Source organism: Rhinoraja longicauda, chromosome 35, assembly GCF_053455715.1.
Source record: "Rhinoraja longicauda isolate Sanriku21f chromosome 35, sRhiLon1.1, whole genome shotgun sequence".
In the NCBI taxonomy this organism is placed as follows: domain Eukaryota; kingdom Metazoa; phylum Chordata; class Chondrichthyes; order Rajiformes; family Arhynchobatidae; genus Rhinoraja; species Rhinoraja longicauda.
Window position 1 is genome coordinate 22,862,036 of NC_135987.1, and position 24,462 is coordinate 22,886,497.

Genomic DNA, 24,462 nt, shown 5'->3' on the forward strand with positions numbered 1-24,462 from the left:
GCTACCCAGTGATACAAACTGCTTTGAATGTGGTGAAACCCAGCCTCAGATTGGCAGATCTGTCCTTTAAATTAGTTGTTAATGAAGATCTTTGACATGCACAATTTTGAAAATGGTAATAAGTGAACATTTTTAGGTCATTTAAACTAATTAAATCAATAAAAACTTTCCTTTTCCTTTCACCGAGTGGCAGACTTATATTGATTTTGATTGGCTCGCTGTCTTTGTGCCAGCTAATCAGAGCAGATTCAACTGACAGATTTGCCAGCCTGAGATGACTCGTGGCAAGAAGCCGTTTCTGGTCACAAACTGGCAGTTACAGGCATATTATTCAAAAGATCTTTCACAGAAGTCTTAGCCCCACCAATTAAGACATAACTAATTTGGTTTTGAACTAAATTAATATATAATTTACATACAAACTAATTTTGTGTGTTTCCCGAGTCTACATGAATCTGATGCTGCTGCAATTAAGATTTTTCTTGTACCTTTACCATTCTGAGTTTATCCATTGGACAATGAACTCGTCTTGTAAACTTACCTCTGCTTCGTCAAATGTCAAGAGCAAGTCTGAAGTTCCAGAAAGAATACCTCTTGAACCATCGATAAGATAATCACGAGCAGGTACCGCATATGGATTGTCTTTCAGCATCTGTGCAGCCTGAATCAATTTAGTACAGGCATTTTCAACCCTGCAAACAGCAAAATGGGACTTTAATTTTTTTTCAAAACATCACTATGAACAACGAACTACAAATTGCGTAAGACACTTAAACGTTAAATAAGTAATTCAATCCTCAGGAGTCAGAGTTTTGATCAATGATCCCCAGACACACACAAATCCCGCAATACCAGCTGAGAAATTTAAATAAAAATAAATGAATAATTTAGGATTAAATATATAATCTTCATGAAACTGAGATGATCACAAAAACCCATTTGTTCCTGACATTTTCAGGAAAGAAAATCTATCACCTTTACCAGTCTGGTTTCAAACTGACTCCAGACCCACCAATACAATTCGTCTTAACCACCTTTGCTTTGCAATGCTAATTATGGAAATGTATGGATGAAGGGAGGAGTTGGCTGCGGCTCTCTGGCAGTCTGTTTGTCTGTTTGTCTTTTTTTTGTTTGTGTCGGTGTTGGGATGGTTTTTGTTTCTGTTTTTGGCTGTGTATGTGTGGTGGGGGGGTGGGGTGTGGGGGGGGTGTGGGGCGGGGGAAACCTTTCTTTTGTTAGGTCTCTTCCCCGGGGCGCAGCTCGCTCGCGGGGCCTTCCATCGCCCGGCATGGCTCGGCTGCGGGACTTAACATCGCCGGCGCGGCTCGGCCGCGGGACGTTTCAGTGCCCGGTGCGGCTCGGCCGCTGGACTTAACATCGCCCGGTGCGGCCGCGGGACGTTTCAGTGCCCGGCGCGGCTTGGCCGCTGGACCTAACATCGCCAGCGCGGCTCGGCCGCGGGACGTTTCAGTGCCCGGTGCGGCACGGCCGCGGGACGTTTCAGTGCCCGGTGTGGCTCGGCCACTGGACTTAACATCGCCCGGTGCGGCCGCGGGACGTTTCGGTGCCCGGTGCGGCTCGGCTGCGGGACGTTTCAGTGCCCGGCGCGGCTTGGCCGCTGGACTTAACATCGCCAGCGCGGCTCGGCCGCGGGACATTTCAGTGCCCGGTGCGGCTCGGCCGCTGGACTTAACATCGCCCGGTGCAGCCGCGGGACGTTTCGGTGCCCGGGGCGGCTCGGCCGCGGGGCCTTCCATCCTCTTGCGGGGGCTGTGCGTGTCGGTTGCCTCGGTAGGGGTCGAGCTGCCTGTCCGTGGGTGCGGGGGGAAGAGAGGGGAAGTTTTGTTGCCTCCATCACAGTGAGGGGGTGTTTGGAGTCACTGTGATGGATGTTTGTGTTGGGGTCGTGTGTCCTGTGTTCTTTTCTTTTTTTGCTGTGTCTTGTGACTGCTGAAATTTCGTTCAGTATTTATACCGAATGACAATAAAGTTTTGTTATACTGTTATGTTATGTTATAAGTTAAAGGGAAGGAAAGTGCAGGAGAGGTTACTGAAGTCTCTAGAAGTAATAGGACAGAAAGTTTAAAAAGGGATAAGAGTCAACAGTCAGGCAAAATTGGAACCAATGTGAGAAGAGGGGTGGTGAATACAATAGACAATAGGTGCAGGAGTAGGCCATCCGGCCCTTTGCGCCAGCACCACCATTCACTGTGATCATGGCTGATCATCCACAATCAGTGCCCCATTCCTGCCTTCTCCCCATATCCCTTGACTCCGCTATCTTTAAGAGCTCTATCTAACTCTCTCTTTAAAGCATCTAGAGAATTGGCCTCCACTGCCTTCTGAGGCAGAGAATTCCACAGATTCACAATTCTCTGGGTGAAAAAGTTCTTCTTCATCTCCGTTTTAACAGGCTTATCCCTTATTCTTAAACTGTGGCCTCTGGTTCTGGGCTCCCCCATTTCTGCACTCTTTCCACCTTAACAACATCTTTCCTATCGCAGGTGACCAAAACTTAACACAACACTCTGAACGCAGCCTCACCAACATCTTGTACAATGGTAACATAACATCCCAACTTCGACACCCAATACCCTGACTGATGAATGCCAATCTACCGAAAGCCTTTTTGACCACGTATCTACCTGTTATGCTACTGTTAAGGAATATGTACCTACACTCCAAGATCCATCACCTCTACCACACTCCTCAGGGCCTTGCCATTCACTGTGAAGGTCCTGCTCTGGTTTGACTCCCAAAGTGCAACACCTCTCGCTTAACTGCATTAAACTCCATTGACCATTCCTCGGCCCAGTTACAAAACGGATCAAAATCCTGCTGTAATTTTTAATAACCATCTTTGCTATCTACGATACTACCCACTTTAGTGTCAACTGCAAACATACGAATCATGCCTTCAACATTCTCATTCAAATTGTTCACATAAACCACAAACGGCACTGATCCCAAAGGCACATCTCACAGGCCTACTGTCCGAAAAACAATGTTATACCATCACTCTCTGTTTTCTTCAATGTAGCCAATTCTCAAGCTGGTCGGCTAGCTCTCCCTGGATCCCAATCTAACCTTCCAGAGCAGCCGAACATGCAGACCCTTACCAAATGCCTAGCTGAAGGCCATATAGACAACATGAACAGCTTTTCCCTCATCAACCTTTTCGTTACTTCTTTAAGAGAGATTTGGAAGACAAAATCTCCACGTACAAAACCATGCTGACTGTCCCTAATCAGCCCCTGTCTATCTAGATGCAAATATATCCCATCCCTCAGAAACCTCTCTGTTAACTTATCTCCCACAGATGTTAGGGTCACGAGTCTGTCATTCCCAGGCTTTTTCTTGCAGCCTTCTGCAACCACCTTCCAGTTTTCCGGCACCTCATCCATGTCTAACGATGAGTCATATATCTTAGCAAGGCACCTACAATTTATTTTCTAACTTCCCACAGTATCCTTGGATATATCTGATAAGGCCCAGGAGATTTATCTATCTTCATACACTTTAGGACTTTCAGCATTTCCATGAACTGTCCCAATATCTATATATATATATATATATATATATATATATATATAACTAAACCTTTCTGTTTGTTTGCTCCACCTGGATGATCATGCCTTATTTTTTGTGCCCATCACATGATAACACAACAATTTTAGGCCCACCTTACTCACCATTGTCCTGGGGTCACCTTAATGCAAGTTTCATTCAAATTGGTCTTATATTTTTAAAGTTATAGACATTTTAAAGTTTTTTAATTACCTTTTAAACTTACGCTGGCATGTTCACTTGGTTTAGTATACAGATACAATTAATGACATGACTTTTAACATCATTCATGTAAAGAGGGGTCTTGGGGTCCAAGTATATTACTCCCTGAAAGTGGCAACACAATTAGATAGAGCAGTAAAGAAGGCATATGGTAAGCTTGCCTTTATTGTTTGGGGTTTTGAGTATAAGAGGCAGGAAGTTATGGAACTTTGGCTAGTTCACATCTGGAGTATTGCATGCAGTTCTGGTCGCCTCATTATAGGATGAATGTGGAGACTTTGGAAAGTGCAGGAGGTTTACCAGAATGATGCCTGGATTGTTGCTGAGGCTTTATTAGGCGCTTGTCAGACTGCATTTGGAGTATTGCGAGCAATTTTGGGCCCCTTATCTGAGGAAGGATGTGCTGGCACTGGAGAGGGTTCAGAGGTCGACGAATATGATTCCAGGAATGAGTGGGTTAACATACATATCTTGAGCGTTTATGGCTCTGGGTCTCTAATTGCTGGAGTTTAGAAGGATGAGGGGGGACTTCATTGAAACTTACTGAATAGTGAAAGGCTTGGATAGAGTGGATGTGGAGAGGGTGTTTCCACAAGTGGGTCTAGGACTAGAAGTCATAGTCTTAGGAAGGAGAGGAGGTTGAATTTCTTTACTCTGAGGGTGGTGTATCTGTGGAATTCATTGCCACAGAAGGCTGTGGAGGCCATCAATGGATATTTTTAAGGCAGAGATAGATAGATTCTTGATTAGTACTGGTGTCAGGAGTTATTGGGAGAAGGCAGGAGAATGGGGTTTACAAGGGCAAGACCTACACAAGGAATGGTTGGGCTCTGGGGAGTGTTGTAGTGCTACTGCTTTGGTCAACACATTTTATGCAGTGTATATGCTATCTGATTGGTACAATCTATCCAGCTCTGCTTATGGACTATAAAAGGTCTTTCTTCCCTTAACTGGAATATAACTTGCAACTGGCCTTTTTTGAATTCTATACTTACAATATTGTGCTGTTACCTTACTCCTTAACTTAAAAATGCTTGACATCTATGCTTTCACTTTTATCTCGCTACTTAAACACTATTCCAGCCTAGACACATTATCGAGGAATGAGGGGGGCCTCATCGAAACATACCGAATAATGAAAGGCTTGTATAGAGTGGATTTGGAGAGGATGTTTCCACTAATGGGAGAGTCTGGGACTAGAGGTCACATCCTCAGAATTAAAGGATATTCCTTTAGGAAGGCGATGAGGAGGAATACCTTTGGTCAGAGGGTGGGGAATCTGTGGATTTTTTTGCCACAGAAGGCTGTGGAGGCCAATTCAATGGGTATGTTTAAGGCAGAGATAGATTTGATTAATAAGGGTGTCAGGAGTTATGTGGGAAGGCAGGAGAATGGCATTAGGAGGGAGAGATAGATCAGCCATGATTGAATGGCGGAGTAGACTTGCTGGGCCGAATGGCCGAATTCTGCTCCTATCACATGACCCTAAGCCTGGTAGGTAACTAAATAACTACAGGGTTTTGGGGACAAGAATAGTTAAAAACGCTGTATAAAAAATAGATAAAGATGAAATTGCAATTCAAGTATTGAATTGCCATCAGTACGATTATGCCAAAGGCAGCTAATAGTCGTTAGCAGCTTGATATAATACAGATGACATATACATATATATATATATATATATATCCCTCTCCTCCACAGCTGCTGAAACCCTCATCCATGCCTTCATCACCTCCCGTCTGGACTACTGCAACAGCCTCCTCTATGGTTCACCCTCAAAAATCATCAACACATCCAGAACTCCGCTGCCTGTCTACTCACCCACTCCCCGATCCGTGACCATATCACCCCCGTCCTTTACAAGCTCCACTGGCTCCCCATCCCCCAGAGAATCCAGTACAAAATCCTCCTCATGACCTACAAAGCCCTCCATAACCTGGCCCCATCCTACCTGACTGACCTCCTCCACAGACACACTCCAACCCGTAACCTCCGCTCTGTCAAATCAAGTCAAATTTGGCTGCTGCAAACCTCCTGTCCCCCCCCATCCGGACCAAACTCAGATCCTGGGGGGACAGGGCTTTCTCCATCGCTGCTCCCACACTCTGGAACTCACTACCCCAAACCGTCAGAGACTCCTCCTCACTCACCACATTCAAAACATCACTGAAGTCTCACCTGTTCAGCACTGCCTTCAATCACTGACCGTTACCTCACCTTCTTTTTCCTTTTCTCTTTGTTTACTTATTTATCTATTTATTTTCTTTTATGTTTTAGTAAACCTTGTACTAAGTGTCTTTGAGTGTTTAGAAAAGCGCTATATAAATGTAATGCATTATTATTATTATATATATATGAATAATGGTGTACAATATGAATAATGGTGGGGTGGAGGGGGAGAGGGGGGGGAAGAGGGATGGGGAGGGGGGGGAGGAGAGGGTGCTGCACCAATGCAGGAGAGGTTTGGGCCCAACAGGTTCACTTGGTCTAGTAGCATTTAAAACTATAACATGACTTAATCGGAGCACTAGTTAGTAATTGTGCATTACAATATTGTGCATTAGCAGTTATTCTACAAATTTACTTAAATGAATATAAATTTATACTTAATGAAGGCTGGTGGCATATCCCTCTTCATGACTTGGTCTTCGGTAGTCTGCACCGTCTCCTTCCCAACCTAAAATCAATATAGTCTCTTTTAAATATTCAGCGTACACTTATCACCACGCATAATCTCAACAGACCAAATGTAATATTTGAACATGACCACTGTGGAACAAGACTAATATTTGACACATTAAGTACAGACTCCAAGTTATAATTTCAGGCATATCTTAGCTAATCAACCTGTGTGCAATAATATTGGTCATCAATCATTTTTATTTTGAAATGTACTCATTGTGCTCCTCAGTCCCCTAAATTTCTGCAGGAATACACTTGATCCCAACTACTTATACCTAGCCCATGCCTTTTTCCTGACCCTCTCATCATCCGGTGACACGGTGGCGCAACGATAGAGTTGCTGCCTTACAGCGCCAGGGACCTGGGTTCGATTCTGACTACAGGTGCTTGTTTGTAAAGAGTTTGTATGTTTTCCTCCTCACCTGCGTGGGTTTTCTCCAGGATCTCCAGTTTCCTACCTTCCAAGTTACAGGTTTGTAGATTAATTGGCTTTGTATAAATGTAAAATTGGCCTTATAAACAATAGACAATAGGTGCAGGAGTAGGCCATTGGCCCTTCGAGCCAGCACCACCATTCAATGTGATCATGGCTGATCATACTCAATCAGTACCCCGTTCCTGCCTTCTCCCCATACCCCCTGACTCCGCTATCCTTAAGAGCTCTATCTAGCTCTCTCTTGAATGCATTCAGAGACTTAATGGGTATAGGTTAGTTTTAGTGTGCCGGAGTGGCTGGTCGGTGCGGTCACAGTAAGCCGAATGGCCGGTTTCAGCACTGTATCTCTAAAATAAACAACAATCCAGGCTTCCTTCCACCCATCTGTATTTGCTTTTAAATGCAAGATGGTGCCAGAGCATGGCAACTCTTACATGCCCTTCCCAGAGAAGGATCTATTATTATAGCCAGAGAGCTTGTAAACCGGTCCTTTGGCTCAACTTGCCCATCCCGACCAACATGTCCCATCTACACTAATCCTACCTGCCTGCGTTTAGCCCATATCACTCTAAACCCATCCGAGCCATGTATCTGTCTAAGTGTTTCTTAAACATTACGATAGTACCTGCCTCAACTACCTCCTCCGGCAGCTTGTTCCATAAACCCACTCTCTCTTATGTTAAAAAAATGTCCATTGTGAGTATCCTGAACATCACAAGCTATATTGACAAATTCTAGATCCATTGGCTGGCTAAGTGAAAAACAAGGTACAATAACTGAGTGAACGAGCAAGCGAGCACATGTACAGCACTTTGTGACCTTTTTGCTACAACCCATGCTCCATTTTTGACATCAATGCAAGCTGGATTTTACAAGGTTAGATATTATTTAATGAAGTCTGCAGCAGCAATAACAAGGCATTTCCAGCTATTCAGAATAGGCAAGGGGTAAATGGGGTTGGGTAGGGGGGATGGAGTGGGACAGTGGGGGGAGGAGGGGGATAAGGGGAATTGAGTGGGGGGGGGGGTTGAGGGTGCTACAATACAGGAGAGGCTTTGGGTCCAGGGATCACTCACTCACACCCTCTCCCCTTCCCTCTCCCCCCTCTACGAGGAATGGGCCCAACGGGTCCACTTGGTCTAGTAATCACTAAAATTTGATGTCCAACTGGAAAGATAATTAGCATTGGATGGTAAAATAAATGCTTTTTGATAAAGGTTTTAAAGAGATTCTAAACAGGAGAGTGGAATAGGTTTAAAAAGGGAACCATAATATTTAGCACCTAAGCAACTCATAACACGCCTACTAATAATAGATTGCTGAACCAGTGAATAAACTCACTTCAATTAAAACACCTGCAAAGGCAACCTATCATGCAGTTTACATTTTTTGAAACTATTTATATTGACTTGTATCATTTTGTCCTAGATTGCACTGCACTGTTGCTCACAATCTCACAAATGTCTCCTGAATCTGATTGTCTTTTGAAGATGTGACCAAAAAGGTTAAGGGCAGAGCAGTAGATGTTGTACTGCTGGATTTCAACAAGGCATTCGACAAGGTTTCACATGGTTGGCTGCTCTGGAAGGTTAGATCGCATGTTTATGGATGGTCCTTCCAGAGCTAGGGTACTTCCCGATTCACTTCTACCCCATTGCAGACTTTGGACTTTGTCTATGGAACTGATGCTGTACAATGCTGAGAACTATATTCTGCACTCTGAATCATCCCCTTTGCTCTACCTACTGGTCCATTGTACATAGTACTCTCTGATCAAGAAACAAGGAACTGCAGATGCTGGTTTATGCCAAAGATACAGTGCCCTCCATAATGTTTGGGACAAAGACCCATCATTTATTTATTTGCCTCTGTACCTCACAATTTAAGATTTGTAATAGAAAAAACAATCACATGTGGTTATAGTGCACATTGTCAGATTTTATTAAAGGGTATTTTTATACATTTTGGTTTCACCATGTAGAAATTACAGCTGTGTTTATACATAGACCCCCCATTTCAGGGCACCATAATGTTCAGGACACATGGCTTCACAGGCATTTGTAATTGCTCAGGTGTGTTTAAATGCCTCCTTAATGCAGGTATAAGAGAGCTCTCAGCACCTAGTCTTTCCCCCAGTCTTTCCATCACCTTTGGAAACTTTTATTGCTGTTTATCAACATGAGGACCAAAGTTGTGCCAATGAAAGTCAAAGAAGCCATTGTGAGACTGAGAAACAAGAATAAAACTATTAGAAACATCAGCCAAGCCTTAGCCTTACCAAAATCAACTGTTTGGAGCATCATTAAGAAGAAAGAGAGCACTGGTGAGCTTACTAATTGCAAAGGGACTGGAACGCCAAGGAAGACCTCCACAGCTGACGACAGAAGAATTAACTCTAATAAAGAAAAACCCCAAATACCTGTCCGACAGATGAGAAACAATCTTTAGTAGTCAGGTGTGGATTTGTCAATGACCACTGTCCACAGAAGACTTCATGAACAGAAAACAGAGGCTACACTGCAAGATGCAAACCACTGGTTAGCAGCAAAAATAGGATGGCCAGGTTACAGTTTGCAAGAAGTACTTACAAGTGGAACCACAGTTCTGGAAATAGGTCTAGTGGACAGATGAGACGAAGATTAACTTATATCAGAGTGATGGCAAGAGCAAAGTATGGAGGAGAGAAGGAACTGCCCAAGGTCCAAAGAATACCATCTCATCTGTAAAACACTGTGGTGGAGGTGTTAAGGCCTGGGCATGTATGGCTGCTGAAGGTACTGGCTCACTTATCTTCATTGACGATACAACTGCTGATGGTAGTAGCATAATGAATTTTGATGTGTACAGACACATCCTATCTGTTCAAGTTCAAACGAATGCCTCAAAACTCACTGGTCGGTGGTTCATTCTACAGCAAGACAATGATCCCAAACATACTGCTAAAGCAACAAAGGAGTTTTTCAAAGCTAAAAAATGGTCAATTCTTGAGTGGCCAAGTAATCACCTAATCTGAACCAAATTGAGTATGCTTTTTATATGATGACGAGAAAACTGAAGGGGACTAGCCCCCAAAACAAGCATATGCTAAAGATGGCTGCAATACAGGCCTGGCAGAGCATCGCCAGAGAAGACACCCAGCAACTGGTGATATCCATGAATCACAGACTTCAAGCAGTCATTGCATGCAAAGGATGTGCAACAAAATACTAAACATGATTACTTTAATTTACATGACATTGCTGTGTCCCAAACATTATGGTGCCCTGAAAGGGGGGGGGGGGGGGGGGGAGAGGACTACGTATAAACACTGCTGTAATTTCTAAATGGTGAAACAAAAATATATAAAAATGGCCTTTATTAAAATCTGAAAATGTGCACTTTAACCACGTGATTTTTCCTTGCAAGGAATAACACACAACATTTCCTATTCATTGTACCTGTCAAACTGTTTCTCAAATGTTGGGATAGTCCCTGCATCAACTACCTCCTCTGGCAGCTTGTCCCCTACCCCCACCACCCTTTGTGTGAAAAAGGTACCCCTCAGATTCCTATTAAATCTTTTCACCTTCATCTTAAACCTATCCCTTTTGGACAAGAGACTCTGCATCTACCTGATCTATTCCTCTCATGATTTTATACACCTCTATAAGATCACCTCTCATCCTCCTGCATTCCAAGGAATAGAGTCCCAGTCCACTCAACCTCTACCTGTAGCTTAGACCCTCTAGTCCTGGCAACATCCTTGTAAATTTTCTCTGGACCCTTTCCTGCTTGACAACATCATTCCTGTAACATGGCGCCCAGAACTGAACATAATACTTTAAATGCAGCCTCACCAACGTCTTATACAACTGCAAAATGACCCGCCAACTCAAAGCTCTTGACTGATGAAGGCCAGTGTGCCAAATGTTTTTTTGATCACATTATCTACCTGCGACTCCACCTTCAAGGAACCAAGCACCTGATCCCTGTGCTCTGCAATACTCCCCAGAGCTCTACCATTCACTGTGTTGGTCCTGCCCATGCTTGATTTCCCAAAATGCAACATCTCACATTTCTCTGTACTAAATTCCATCAACCATTCCTCAGAACATGTGGCCAATCGATCAAGATCATGCTGCAATTTTTCACAACCATCCTCACTATCTGCAAAACCACCCACTTTTGTATCATCTGCAAACTTGCTAATCATGCCATGTATGTTCACATTCAAATCATTGATATAGATGACAAACAGTAACAAGTTCAGCACCGAACTCTGAGGCACACCACTAGTCAAAGGCCTCTGGTCCGAGAAGAAACCTTGCCCCAACACCCTGTTTCCTTCCATGAAGCCAATTTTCCATCCATTCAGCTATCTCTCCTTGGATCCCATGCTATCTAACCTTCCAGAGCATACTATCATGCTTATGTATATAATGTTTCTTGGGATTATCCTTAATATTTATCTGCCAGAGCAGAGATAGATAGATTCTTGATAAGTACAGGTGTCAGGGGTTATGGGGAGAAAGCATGAGAATGGGGTTAGGAGGGAGAGATAGATCAGCCATGAATAAATGGCGGAGTAGACTTGATGGGCCGAATGGCCAAATGAGGCTCCTATCACTCATGACCTTGAGACCTTACCTCCTGTCCTCTTTTTTTCCCCTCCAGATTTCCTTTTTAGCTTTCTCCTCTGTTCCCAAAACTCCTCGATGAATCCACTTGATCCCAGCTGCCCCATGCTTCCTGAGCCTCAATTCCTCTCATCAACCAAGCTTTCTTACGGCCTCTTGCCTTGCCCTTCACTCTGACAGGAACATGCATGTCATGGACTCTTACCAACACACTTTTAAAAACATATCACTGTCCTGACGTTCCTTTTCCTCCAAACAACTTGCTCCAATCTGATTGAATTAGTTCCTGTTTAATACCTTCAAAGTTGGCCGTGCCCTAATTTAGAATTTTATCTTTTGGGCCTGCACTGTCTCTATCCAGAAACATAGATACATAGAAAGTAGGTGCAGGAGTAGGCCATTCGGCCCTTCGAGCCTGCACCGCCATTCAATATGATCATGGCTGATCATCCAACTCAGTATCCTGTACCTGCCTTCTCTCCATACCCCTTGATCCCTTTAGCCACAAGGGCCACATCTAACTCCCTCTTAAATATAGCCAATGAACTGGCCTAAACTACCTTCTATGGCAGAGAATTCCAGATTCACCACTCTCTGTGTGGAAAAAAAACGTTCTCATCTCAGTCCTAAAAGACTTCCCCCTTATCCTTAAACTCTGACCCCTTGTTCTGGACTTCCCCAACATCGGGAACAATCTTCCTGCATCTAGCCTGTCCAACCCCTTAAGAATTTTGTACGTTTCTATAAGATCCCCCCTCAATCTTCTAAATTCCAGCGAGTACAAGCCGAGTCTATCCAGTCTTTCTTCATATGAAAGTCCTGCCATCCCAGGAATCAATCTGGTGAACCTTCTCTGTACTCCCTCTATGGCAAGAATGTCTTTCCTCAGATTAGGAGACCAAAACTGCACGCAATACTCCAGGTGTGGTCTTACCAATGCCCTGTACAACTGCAGCAGAACCTCCCTGCTCCTATACTCAAATCCTTTTGCTATGAATGCTAACATACCATTCGCTTTCTTTACTGCCTGTGCACCTGCATGCCTACCTTCAATGACTGGTGTACCACGACACCATCACCTAGGGTGATGGAGGAACTGAAGGAAATCCACATTAGGCAGGAAATGGTTTTGGGTAGACTGATGGGACTGAAGGCTGATAAATCCCCAGGGCCTGATGGTCTGCATCCCAGGGTACTTAAGGAGGTGGCTCTAGAAATAGTGGAAGCATTGGAGATCATTTTTCAATGTTCTATAGATTCAGGATCAGTTCCTGTGGATTGGAGGATAGCAAATGTTATCCCACTTTTTAAGAAAGGAGGGAGAGAGAAAACGGGTAATTATAGACCAGTTAGTCTGACATCAGTGGTGGGGAAGATGCTGGAGTCAATTATAAAAGACGAAATTGCTGAGCATTTGGATAGCAGTAACGGGATCATTCCGAGTCAGCATGGATTTACGAAGGGGAAATCATGCTTGACAAATCTACTGGAATTTTTTGAGGATGTAACTAGGAAAATTGACAGGGGAGAGTCAGTGGATGTGGTGTACCTCGACTTTCAGAAAGCCTTCGACAAGGTCCCACATAGGAGATTAGTGGGCAAAATTAGGGCACATGGTATTGGGGGTAGGGTACTGACATGGATAGAAAATTGGTTGACAGACAGAAAGCAAAGAGTGGGGATAAATGGGGCCCTTTCGGAATGGCAGGCAGTGACCAGTGGGGTATCGCAAGGTTCGGTGCTGGGACCCCAGCTATTTACAATATACATTAATAGACAATAGACAATAGACAATAGGTGCAGGAGTAGGCCATTCAGCCCTTCGAGCCAGCACCGCCATTCAATGCGATCATGGCTGATCACTCTCAATCAGTACCCCGTTCCTGCCTTCTCCCCATACCCCCTCACTCCGCTATCCTTAAGAGCTCTATCCAGCTCTCTCTTGAAAGCATCCAACGAACTGGCCTCCACTGCCCTCTGAGGCAGAGAATTCCACACCTTCACCACTCTCTGACTGAAAAAGTTCTTCCTCATCTCCGTTCTAAATGGCCTACCCCTTATTCTCAAACTGTGGCCCCTTGTTCTGGACTCCCCCAACATTGGGAACATGTTATCTGCCTCTAATGTGTCCAATCCCCTAATTATCTTATATGTTTCAATAAGATCCCCCCTCATCCTTCTAAATTCCAGTGTATACAAGCCCAATCGCTCCAGCCTTTCAACATACGACAGTCCCGCCATTCCGGGAATTAACCTAGTGAACCTACGCTGCACGCCCTCCATAGCAAGAACATCCTTCCTCAAATTTGGAGACCAAAACTGCACACAGTACTCCAGGTGCGGTCTCACCAGGGCCCGGTACAACTGTAGAAGGACCTCTTTGCTCCTATACTCAACTCCTCTTGTTACGAAGGCCAACATTCCATTGGCTTTCTTCACTGCCTGCTGAACCTGCATGCTTCCTTTCATTGACTGATGCACTAGGACACCCAGATCTCGTTGAACTCCCCCTCCTCCTAACTTGACACCATTCAGATAATAATCTGCCTTTCTATTCTTACTTCCAAAGTGAATAACCTCACACTTATCTACATTAAACTGCATCTGCCATGTATCCGCCCACTCACACAACCTGTCCAAGTCACCCTGCAGCCTTATTGCATCTTCCTCACAATTCACACTACCCCCCAACTTAGTATCATCTGCAAATTTGCTAATGGTACTTTTAATCCCTTCGTCTAAGTCATTAATGTATATCGTAAATAGCTGGGGTCCCAGCACCGAACCTTGCGGTACCCCACTGGTCACTGCCTGCCATTCCGAAAGGGACCCATTTATCCCCACTCTTTGCTTTCTGTCTGTCAACCAATTTTCTATCCATGTCAGTACCCTACCCCCAATACCATGTGCCCTAATTTTGCCCACTAATCTCCTATGTGGGACCTTGTCGAAGGCTTTCTGAAAGTCGAGGTACACCACATCCACTGACTCTCCCTTGTCAATTTTCCTAGTTACATCCTCAAAAAATTCCAGTAGATTTGTCAAGCATGATTTCCCCTTCGTAAATCCATGCTGACTCGGAATGATCCCGTTACTGCTATCCAAATGCTCAGCAATTTCGTCTTTTATAATTGACTCCAGCATCTTCCCCACCACTGATGTCAGACTAACTGGTCTATAATTACCCGTTTTCTCTCTCCCTCCTTTCTTAAAAAGTGGGATAACATTTGCTATCCTCCAATCCACAGGAACTGATCCTGAATCTATAGAACATTGAAAAATGATCTCCAATGCTTCCACTATTTCTAGAGCCACCTCCTTAAGTACTCTGGGATTTAATGACTTAGACGAAGGGATTAAAAGTACCATTAGCAAATTTGCAGATGATACTAAGCTGGGGGGTAGTATGAATTGTGAGGAAGATGCAATAAGGCTGCAGGGTGACTTGGACAGGTTGTGTGAGTGGGCGGATACATGGCAGATGCAGTTTAATGTAGATAAGTGTGAGGTTATTCACTTTGGAAGTAAGAATAGAAAGGCAGATTATTATCTGAATGGTGTCAAGTTAGGAGGAGGGGGAGTTCAACGAGATCTGGGTGTCCTAGAGCATCAGTCAATGAAAGGAAGCATGCAGGTACAGCAGGCAGTGAAGAAAGCCAATGGAATGTTGGCCTTCGTAACAAGAGGAGTTGAGTATAGGAGCAAAGAGGTCCTTCTACAGTTGTACCGGGCCCTGGTGAGACCGCACCTGGAGTACTGTGTGCAGTTTTGGTCTCCAAATTTGAGGAAGGATATTCTTGCTATGGAGGGCGTGCAGCGTAGATTCACTAGGTTAATTCCCGGAATGGCGAGACTGTCGTATGTTGAAAGGCTGGAGCGATTGGGCTTGTATACACTAGAATTTAGAAGGATGAGGGGGGATCTTATTGAAACATATAAGATAATTAGGGGATTGGACACATTAGAGGCAGGAAACATGTTCCCAATGTTGGGGGAGTCCAGAACAAGGGGCCACAGTTTAAGAATAAGGGGTAGGCCATTTAGAACGGAGATGAGGAAGAACTTTTTCAGTCAGAGAGTGGTGAAGGTGTGGAATTCTCTGCCTCAGAAGGCAGTGGAGGCCAGTTCGTTGGATGCTTTCAAGAGAGAGCTGGATAGAGCTCTTAAGGATAGCGGAGTGAGGGGGTATGGGGAGAAGGCAGGAAAGGGGTACTGATTGAGAGTGATCAGCCATGATCGCATTGAATGGCGGTGCTGGCTCAAAGGGCTGAATGGCCTACTCCTGCACCTATTGTCTATTGACACCCAGGTCTCGTTGCATCTCCCCTTTTCCTAATCGGCCACCATCCAGATAATAGTCTGCTTTCCTGTTCTTGCCACCAAAGTGGATAACCTCACATTTATCCACATTATACTGCATCTGCCATGCATTTGCCCACTCACCTAACCTATCCAAGTCACCTTGCAGCCTCCTAGCATCCTCCACACAGCTAACACTGCCCCCCAGCTCCGTGTCATCCGCAAACTTGGAGATGTTGCATTCAATTCCCTCGTCCAAATCATTAATATATATTGTAAATAGCTGGGGTCCCAGCACTGAGCCTTGCGGTACCCCACTAGTCACTGCCTGCCATTCTGAAAAGGACCCGTTTATTCCTACTCTTTGCTTCCTGTCTGCCAGCCAGTTCTCTATCCACATCAATACTGAACCCACAATACCGGCACTGAGCCTTGCGGTACCCCACTAGTCACTGCCTGCCATTCTGAAAAGGACCCGTTTATTCCTACTCTTTGCTTCCTGTCTGCCAGCCAGTTCTCTATCCACATCAATACTGAACCCACAATACCGTGTGCTTTAAGTTTGCATACTAATCTCTTATGTGGGACCTTGTTGAAAGCCTTCTGGAAGTCCAGATATAACACATCCACTGGTTCTCCCTTATCCACTCTACTAGTTACATCCTCGAAAAATTCTATAAGATTCGTCAGACATGATTTACCTTTCATAAATCCATGCTGACTTTGTCCAATGATTTCACCACTTTCCAAATGTGCTGCTATCCCATCTTTAATAACTGACTCTAGCATTTTCCCCACTACCGATGTTAGACTAACTGGTCTGTAATTCCCCGTTTTCTCTCTCCCTCCCTTTTTGAAAAGTGGGGTTACATTAGCTACCCTCCAATCCTCAGGAACTACTCCAGAATCTAAAAAGTTTTGAAAAATGATCACTAATGCTTCCACTATTTCTGGGGCTACCTCCTTAAGCACTCTGGGATGCAGCCTATCTGGCCCCATGGGATTTATCAGCCTTTAATCCATTCAATTTACCTAACACCACTTCCCGACTAACCTGGATTTCACTCAGTTCCTCCATCTCATTTGACCCCCGGTCCCCTGCTATTTCCGGCAGATTATTTATGTCTTCCTTAGTGAAGACAGAACCAAAGTAGTTATTCAATTGGTCTGCCATGTCCTTGTTCCCAATGATCAATTTACCTGTTTCTGACTGCAAGGGACGTACATTTGTTTTAACTAATCTTTTTCTCTTCACATATCTATAAAAGCTTTTGCAGTCAGTTTTTATGTTCCCTGCCAGTTTTCTTTCATAATCTGTTTTCCCTTTCCTAATTATGCCCTTTGTCCTCCTCTGCTGGACTCTGAATTTCTCCCAGTCCTCTGGTAGGCTGCTTTTTCTTGCCAATTTGTATGCTTCATCTTTTGTTTTGATACTATCCCTAATTTCCCTTGTTAGCCACGGATGCACTACCTTCCCTGATTTATTCTTTTGCCAAACTGGGATGAACAATTGTTGTAGTTCATCCATGCGGTCTTTAAATGCCTTCCATTGCATATCCACCGTCAACCCTTTAAGAATCAATTGCCAGTCTATCTTGGCCAATTCACGTCTCATACCCTCAAAGTTACCTTTTTTTAAGTTCAGAACCGTTGTTTCTGAATTAACTATGTCACTCTCCATCCTAATGAAGAACTCAACCATATTATGGTCACTCTTGCCCAAGGGGCCACGCACATCAAGACTGCTAACTAACCCTTCCTCATTACTCAATACCCAGTCTAGAATAGCCTGCTCTCTCGTTGGTTCTTCTACACGTTGGTTTAGAAAACTATCCCACATTCATTCTAAGAAATCCTCTTCCTCAGCACCTCTGCCAATTTGATTCACCCAATCTATATGTAGATTGAAGTCACCCATTATAACTGTTTTACCTTTGTTGCACGCATTTCTAATTTCCTGTTTGATGCCATCCCCAACTCTACTACTACTGTTAGGTGGCCTGTACACAACTCCCACTAGCGTTTTCTGCCCCTTAGTGTTTCGCAGCTCTACCCATATCGATTCCACATCCTCCAAGCTAATGTCCTTCCTTTCTATTGCGTTAATCTCCTCACTAACCAGCAACGCTACCCCACCTCCTTTTCCTTTCTGTCTATCCCTCCTGAATATCCCTGGATGTTCAGCTCCCAGCCTTGGTCACCCTAGAGCCATGTCTCCGTAATTCCAACTATATCATATTCATTAATAACTATCTGCACATTCAACTCATCCACCTTATTACGAATGCTCCTTACATTGAGACACAAAGCCTTCAGGCTTGTTTTTACAACACTCTTACCCCTTATACAATTATGTTGAAAAGTGGCCCTTTTTGATTTTTGCCCTGGATTTGTCTGCCTGCCACTTTTACTTTTCACCTTGCTACCTATTGCTTCTACCCTCATTTTACACCCCTCTGTCTCTCTGCTCATGCTCCCATCCCCCTGCCACATTAGTTTAAATCCTCCCCGACAGCACTAGCAAACACTCCCCCAAGGACTATCTTAAAGCTCATAGAACAGTGATTGCTGGTCCAGAAAGCCTCATCCCAGAAAACACCTCATCCATTTGCCGTTCTCAAATTCCCAAGACGAGATCAAGCATAGCCCTCTCCCAGGTAGGGCCCTCTACATATTGACGAAGGAAATCTCACATTAAGATAAGCGTAATTCAAACCAACAGTCCTTCCTCACTCCCTGCCGTTCATCGGCCTCCACTTCAAGCATATTTTGACATTTTGGCAAAAAGCAAAACTAAAATGCAAGCGGACAATTTTGATCAAAGATTATGAACACATTGCAGGCTGTAGAATATTGCAGTGAGAAAAATGGCTGCTACATTTCCTGCAATGTGACAATCATATCATCATATCATATCATATATATACTGCCGGAAACAGGCCTTTTCGGCCCTCCAAGTCCGTGCCGCCCAGTGATCCCCGTACATTAACACTATCCTACACCCACTAGGGACAATTTTTACATTTACCCAGCCAATTAACCTACATACCTGTACGTCTTTGGAGTGTGGGAGGAAACCGAAGATCTCGGAGAAAACCCACGCAGGTCACGGGGAGAACGTACAAACTCCTTACAGTGCAGCACCCGTAGTCAGGATCGAACCTGAGTCTCCGGCGCTGCATTCGCTGTAAAGCAGCAACTCTACCGCTGCGCTACCGTGCCGCCCTATAATGACGGTACTTCAAATATATTTAGTAATTGCCAAACAGTAATTGCTCGCCATTACAAAAGGTGCTGTACAAATACATTTCATTTACAGATTATGATACAACATATCTCCAAGAGCCTGTCAGAGGAGCATTTCTAATAGAATGCAAGAGAAATTTGTAGAAACAATGAAGTGCTGGAATAACTCAGAATGCCTCTCCAAATCATTCCAAAGTCATAATGACGTTTCAGGTTGGGACCATTCAGATTGAATGTAGGATGGGGGTGGCGGGGTGGAAAGAGGAAAGAATGCTGGAAGTGAGGAGAGGCAGGATAAATTCTGACAGGTGGATACGGGTGGGGGGGGGGGGGGGGGGGGTGGGAGGGGAGATTGATAGGCAGATGGTTGGACAAAGGCCAGTGATGCAAAGACAGAAGGTGTGAGACACAGGATTGAAGAGTTACAAATCGTGAAGTTAAAGGAAGCAATGCAGATGGAAGGGAAAGGGAGAGATAGCTGGGAGTCCAGATAAAGCACAGGAGAGAAACAGAAGAGGGAGGGGAAGAAAGGCCTTGGTGGACTAAGCACAACTGTTCGGCAAAATAGTCGCCGAGTCTGCACTTGGTATCGTCAATGTACAGGAGGCCATAAGGCCAGAATCAGAAGCACTGGATGCAGTCGATAAGGTTAGAGGAGGTGCATATGAAGTTGGGGAGGATGTGGTCCTGTGGAAGGAAGAAAGGTGTGGGGATGGGAAGATGTGACGGGTGTTGGGATCATGTTGGAGATGAAAGAAATGTCACAGGATGGTGCGCAGGATGCAAAGATGGGGTGAAAGGCAAGGACCTGGAAACTCTATCCATGTTTTGTCTGGGGGGAGGGTTGTAAGAACAGAACTGCAGGTTACAGAGGAGATGCAGGTGAGAGACCATCTATGAAAGCAGGGGGGAATCTAAGTTTCTAAAGAAAGAGACATCCTGAATGTCCTACAATGGAAAGCCTCATTTTGGGAGCAGATGTAGAGGAGATGAAGTAGGGGATAGCATCTTTGCAAGAGGCAGCATGAAAGGAGGTATAGTCCAGATAACTGAGGGAGCCGGTAGGTTTGTAGTTGACATTAGTTGATAGTCTGCCCCCTATGATGAAGATAGAGAGATCAAGAAAGAGGAGCAAGGTGTCCGAGATGGTCCAAGTGAATGAGGACAAGGTGGAGATTAGTGGTAAAGTTATTGACTTCACCAAGTTCTACATGGGGGCACAAGTTCTACATGTGGAGCAGGATAGTTCAACGTAACAAACAAAAAGGTACGTAAGTGCCCGTGGCTACGTCTCTAGCTTGAACAAAGCGAGAGGAGTCAAAATAGATGGTATGGGCGAGGATGAATTCTGCCAGGTGGACGAGAATATTAGTTGAGGGAAACTGATTGATACACATTCCTGGGCGGTATCATCATGAAGAGAGCAGTGGAGTTCTTGCTTCCTATGCAGTGGAATGCAACTCGTTTCCTACGCAGAGAACATCTCTAAATAAAAGCCCAACATGTCCATACCAACCAGGATGGTCCCTTCCAGCTCGTCACACCTGCCTTTACATTGCCCACATCCTTCCAAACCTCTCCTCTCCATGTTCCTGTCATTCGGAAGAGTATTGAATACAAAAGTAGGAACATCATGATGTAGCTGTACAAGTCATTGGTTAAACTAAACTTGTAGTTCTGGTTGCACAGCTAATGGAAGGATGTCAATAAGTTAAAATAGGAGCAAAAGAGGTTAGCCAAGATGTTACCCGGATTTGCAGGCTTGAATTATAGGGAGAGGTTGGACTTTCTTCTTTGGAATGCACGGGGCCAAGAGGTGAGCTTATTAAGGAGTGCAGAAGTATTTAAGAGGCCTTCAGATTGGCATATGGATATGGCGAAAATGGCAAAATATGGATCACATGTAGGCTGGGGAGATTAGTTTAACTAGGTATCTTGTACGGCAAAGACATTGTGGGCCAAAAGACCTGCTCCTGTGCTATTGCAGCACCTGCCTCAACTACCTCCTCTGGCACAATAACATTTATTCCCTCTAGTAAAGGAAACTGGATCTGTACTCGCTGGAGTTTAGAATAGTGAAAGGCCTGGATAGAGTGGATACAGAGAGGATGTTTCCAGTGCAGGGAAAGTCTAGGATGAGAAGACACAGCCTCAGAATAAAAAAACACACCTTTAGAAAGGAAATTAAAAGGAATTTCTTTAGTCAGAGAGTGATGAATCAGTGGAATTCATTGCCACAGACAGCTGTGAAGGGCAAGTCAGTGAGTACATTTAAAGCAGCGATTAACAGGTTGTTGATTAGTGAGGGTGTCAAAGGTTACGGGGAGAAGGCAGGAGAATGGGGTTGAGAGGGAAAGATAGATGAGCCATGGTTGAATGGTGGTGTAAACTCAATGGACCGAATTACCTAATTCTGCTCCTATGACTTATAAAGTTATGAGGTTTCATGTACACACCTCATCTGCCCAGTTCCCCTTAGCCCGCAATCTCCTAATCTTTCAGAAAATATATCCACCTCCACTTTAAATACTTCAAATGAGGTTAACCACTCTATGCATGAACATTTCAGTTTTGGATTCATTTCATAGTGAAAACATCTACTCTTCCTCTATCAGTAGATGAAGTTGTTCAGAATATTGTTCAGAAGAAACAATTCTAAAATTTACCCTGGCCCAAAACAGAAACAACATTGGCTTTAAGTTAAATACATTTCAGGTTAACTTCAATTATATGAGGACCAAAGTTATTTGGTTTTCAATTTGTTGCACAACTTAAACTGATAAAAAATAAGTTTTGGAATTTAACTAACATCCTTTCACTTGTTTTTTTTCATTCCACTATAAACAAATAGAATATTTCTACATAACAACTTCAGATAAGCTACAGGAAAGCTACAATTAACATAATTTATTATAATTTCCCTTTTGAAAGGAAAACCACTGCATTTGTACAAAGCATGAATTTACAAGGCAGAATAAGGAGCCAACAAGGTCATAGTGTATAGGACCCAGAAGTTTTCCTTTTAAGGATGCCCCATTTTGAGAGCTGAACATTTCCATAAAAGGCTACTATCCAAAGCAACTTTTTTTTTGTTTCATATTGGCTTTGAAGAGCAAACAGACAACTTGACTCTTCTTTCTACAAAGCAAAGCATTCATACAAATCTTAAACTTTCCACATTAGACTAATGCGAAAGTCTGACTCTTAAAATAGATCAGTTTGAAGCAATCAACACAAAGAACAACATTTCTCCATGTTACAACAGAACAATGATGATGGAATTGGTCAAGTTGGTGAAGAAAGAATAGGGGAATTTTACACAAACATTGCATCAAACAAACCTTGTTCAAATTTTTTCTGCCCAAACTCAGAACCTCTACAAATAAATGAGGAGTAAAGTTAACAAATTGAAAATATTTACTAATAAACTGGTTAGTAGCACAAATTCCTATTAAACATAATCCTACAGAGTACATAACTCAGGATGTTGATGGGGGGTTGGGGAGGGGGGGGGTGGTGTGGGAGGGGGAGGAGCAGGATGGAGTGCAGATTTCCTATTTTGAAGGCAATTATGCGTAATTGGCCACAGCTGCAAAGATTATGCGGCCTTCGCAGTACCAGGGTTAAGGAACTGCCCTCGAACTGGAAATGAAATATAACGCTGACCCTAAACAGAATATGACAGGAAGGGACAGGGTGTATAAATATAATCAGATTGGAAAAATACAGGAGAACTAACAGAAGTTTGAAGCGAGGTAAATATAAGGTAGACAGTTGGCACCTTTATCCCAGGCTGGAAATGTCAAATATTAGAGGGCATAGGTTTCATGTTAGCAGGGAAAATTAAAAGGTGATGTGCAAGGCAAGCTGTATACACAAAGTGAGGTAGGTGCCAAGATCACGTTGCCAGGAGTGATCATGGAAGCAAATACAATGGTGGCATTTAAGAGGCCTTTAAACAGCCACATGAATATACAGGGAATGGAAGGATATGAATCACATGCAGGCAGAAGGGAGTGGATTAATTTGGCATTATGTTCAGCACAGACATCGTGGGCCAAGCAGTCCGTTCCCGCACTGCAGTATTCTGTGTTCATCAAATTAATTCTCGACATCCAAGTACTTCAACATTCACGACAAGAATTGATAGCACATAGAAATAAGAATGATTTTTTTTTACATACACACAAGGTGGCGGGTGCTTGGAATGTTTTGCCAAGGGTGGTGGTGGAGGCAGATATGATGGTGGCATTTACGAAGTTTTTACCATAAATATAACTAAAAGCAAGAATGTATAAAAACAAACTTCTGTACCCATGAACAATGTTTTTACTCATCTGACTATACGTAACAATAGTCAGAGTTCCACTCCAAACAAAAGACAGACAAATCAAAAGTTTACATCTCTACCCTTGGTAACGAAACCAGAATCTCAGTATTGTAACAGTATTAAAATCAACAATAGGTCAACTCCTTAGAATGCAACCGATCCAGTTCTATTGTGCTTCAATTATTTTACCATAAGTGTCATCCAATTGCTATCCAATTCCTCTTGAAAACTCCTACTCTCTCTACAGGCAACAAGTTCCAGACCACAGCTACTCTGCTCAAGATTTTCCTCAGATGCCTCACGTCTGTTGTAAATTGAGCAATACCACATTCATACATTCAGCAGAGCAGTTTTTATTGCCAGCTTTAGAAATCAAAATTTAATGAAAAATTGTAGTTCATGGAAACTGACGCTGGAGGGGGGGAAAAAGCATGAAATAAACAAGTCAGGCGCAACATCTATGGCAGAGAAACAATTAATAATTAAAGAAAATAGCCCTTCATCTTTTCAAATATAAAATTAGTTATCTAAAAATCAATAATTTCTTCCTCCATCGCTGGAGGACAAAGAAAGGAGAGATTGAACCATTTTTTGCCTTTCAGTGAGGAATGTGGAGGAGTCACTGTGGTGGATGTTCATGTTAAAATGTATTTTGTGTGTCCTGTTGCTTTTTATTATTATGACTGTATGGCAAATGAAGTTCCGCGAATGTTGCAAAACATACTTAGCTAATAAAGCGATTGTGATCATACACACTGCCTCACCTGATGAGTATTTGATGATATTTTCAGCACTTGTCATTTTCATGTAAATTATTTAGCAGTTTGATTAATGTCAGTAATCAGTCAAATTCAAATCCCCAGAGCCTATCATAACCTGAGAGTTAATTATAAACTATGTCTGGAGTACTGTTTACAACATTTCACCATGCCATTAGGAGGCAAGGACTCCACAGAGTGCAACAGAGGCAGTGTTACAAGGAAAACACATGAAAAGGAAGATCCGTATTAATCTCAAGTTTCTTAGCCTCGTTACAGATGGAACATTGGAATGTTTGACAGCCA

The 24,462-nt window shown here is 43.5% G+C and overlaps 1 protein-coding gene across 2 annotated transcripts in view; it reads right to left on the bottom strand.

Moving 5' to 3' along the window:
- Window positions 1-24,462, bottom strand: part of LOC144610097 (vinculin) — a 103,604-nt gene that overhangs the window by 71,917 nt on the left and 7,225 nt on the right. For both annotated transcript variants that reach the window (XM_078428638.1, XM_078428639.1), the window contains exons 2-3: window positions 6,396-6,466; window positions 542-692 (exon numbers count right to left, since the gene is read on the bottom strand). In XM_078428638.1, the coding sequence (XP_078284764.1) occupies window positions 542-692; window positions 6,396-6,466 (222 nt within the window). The remainder of the gene's footprint in view (window positions 1-541; window positions 693-6,395; window positions 6,467-24,462) is intronic.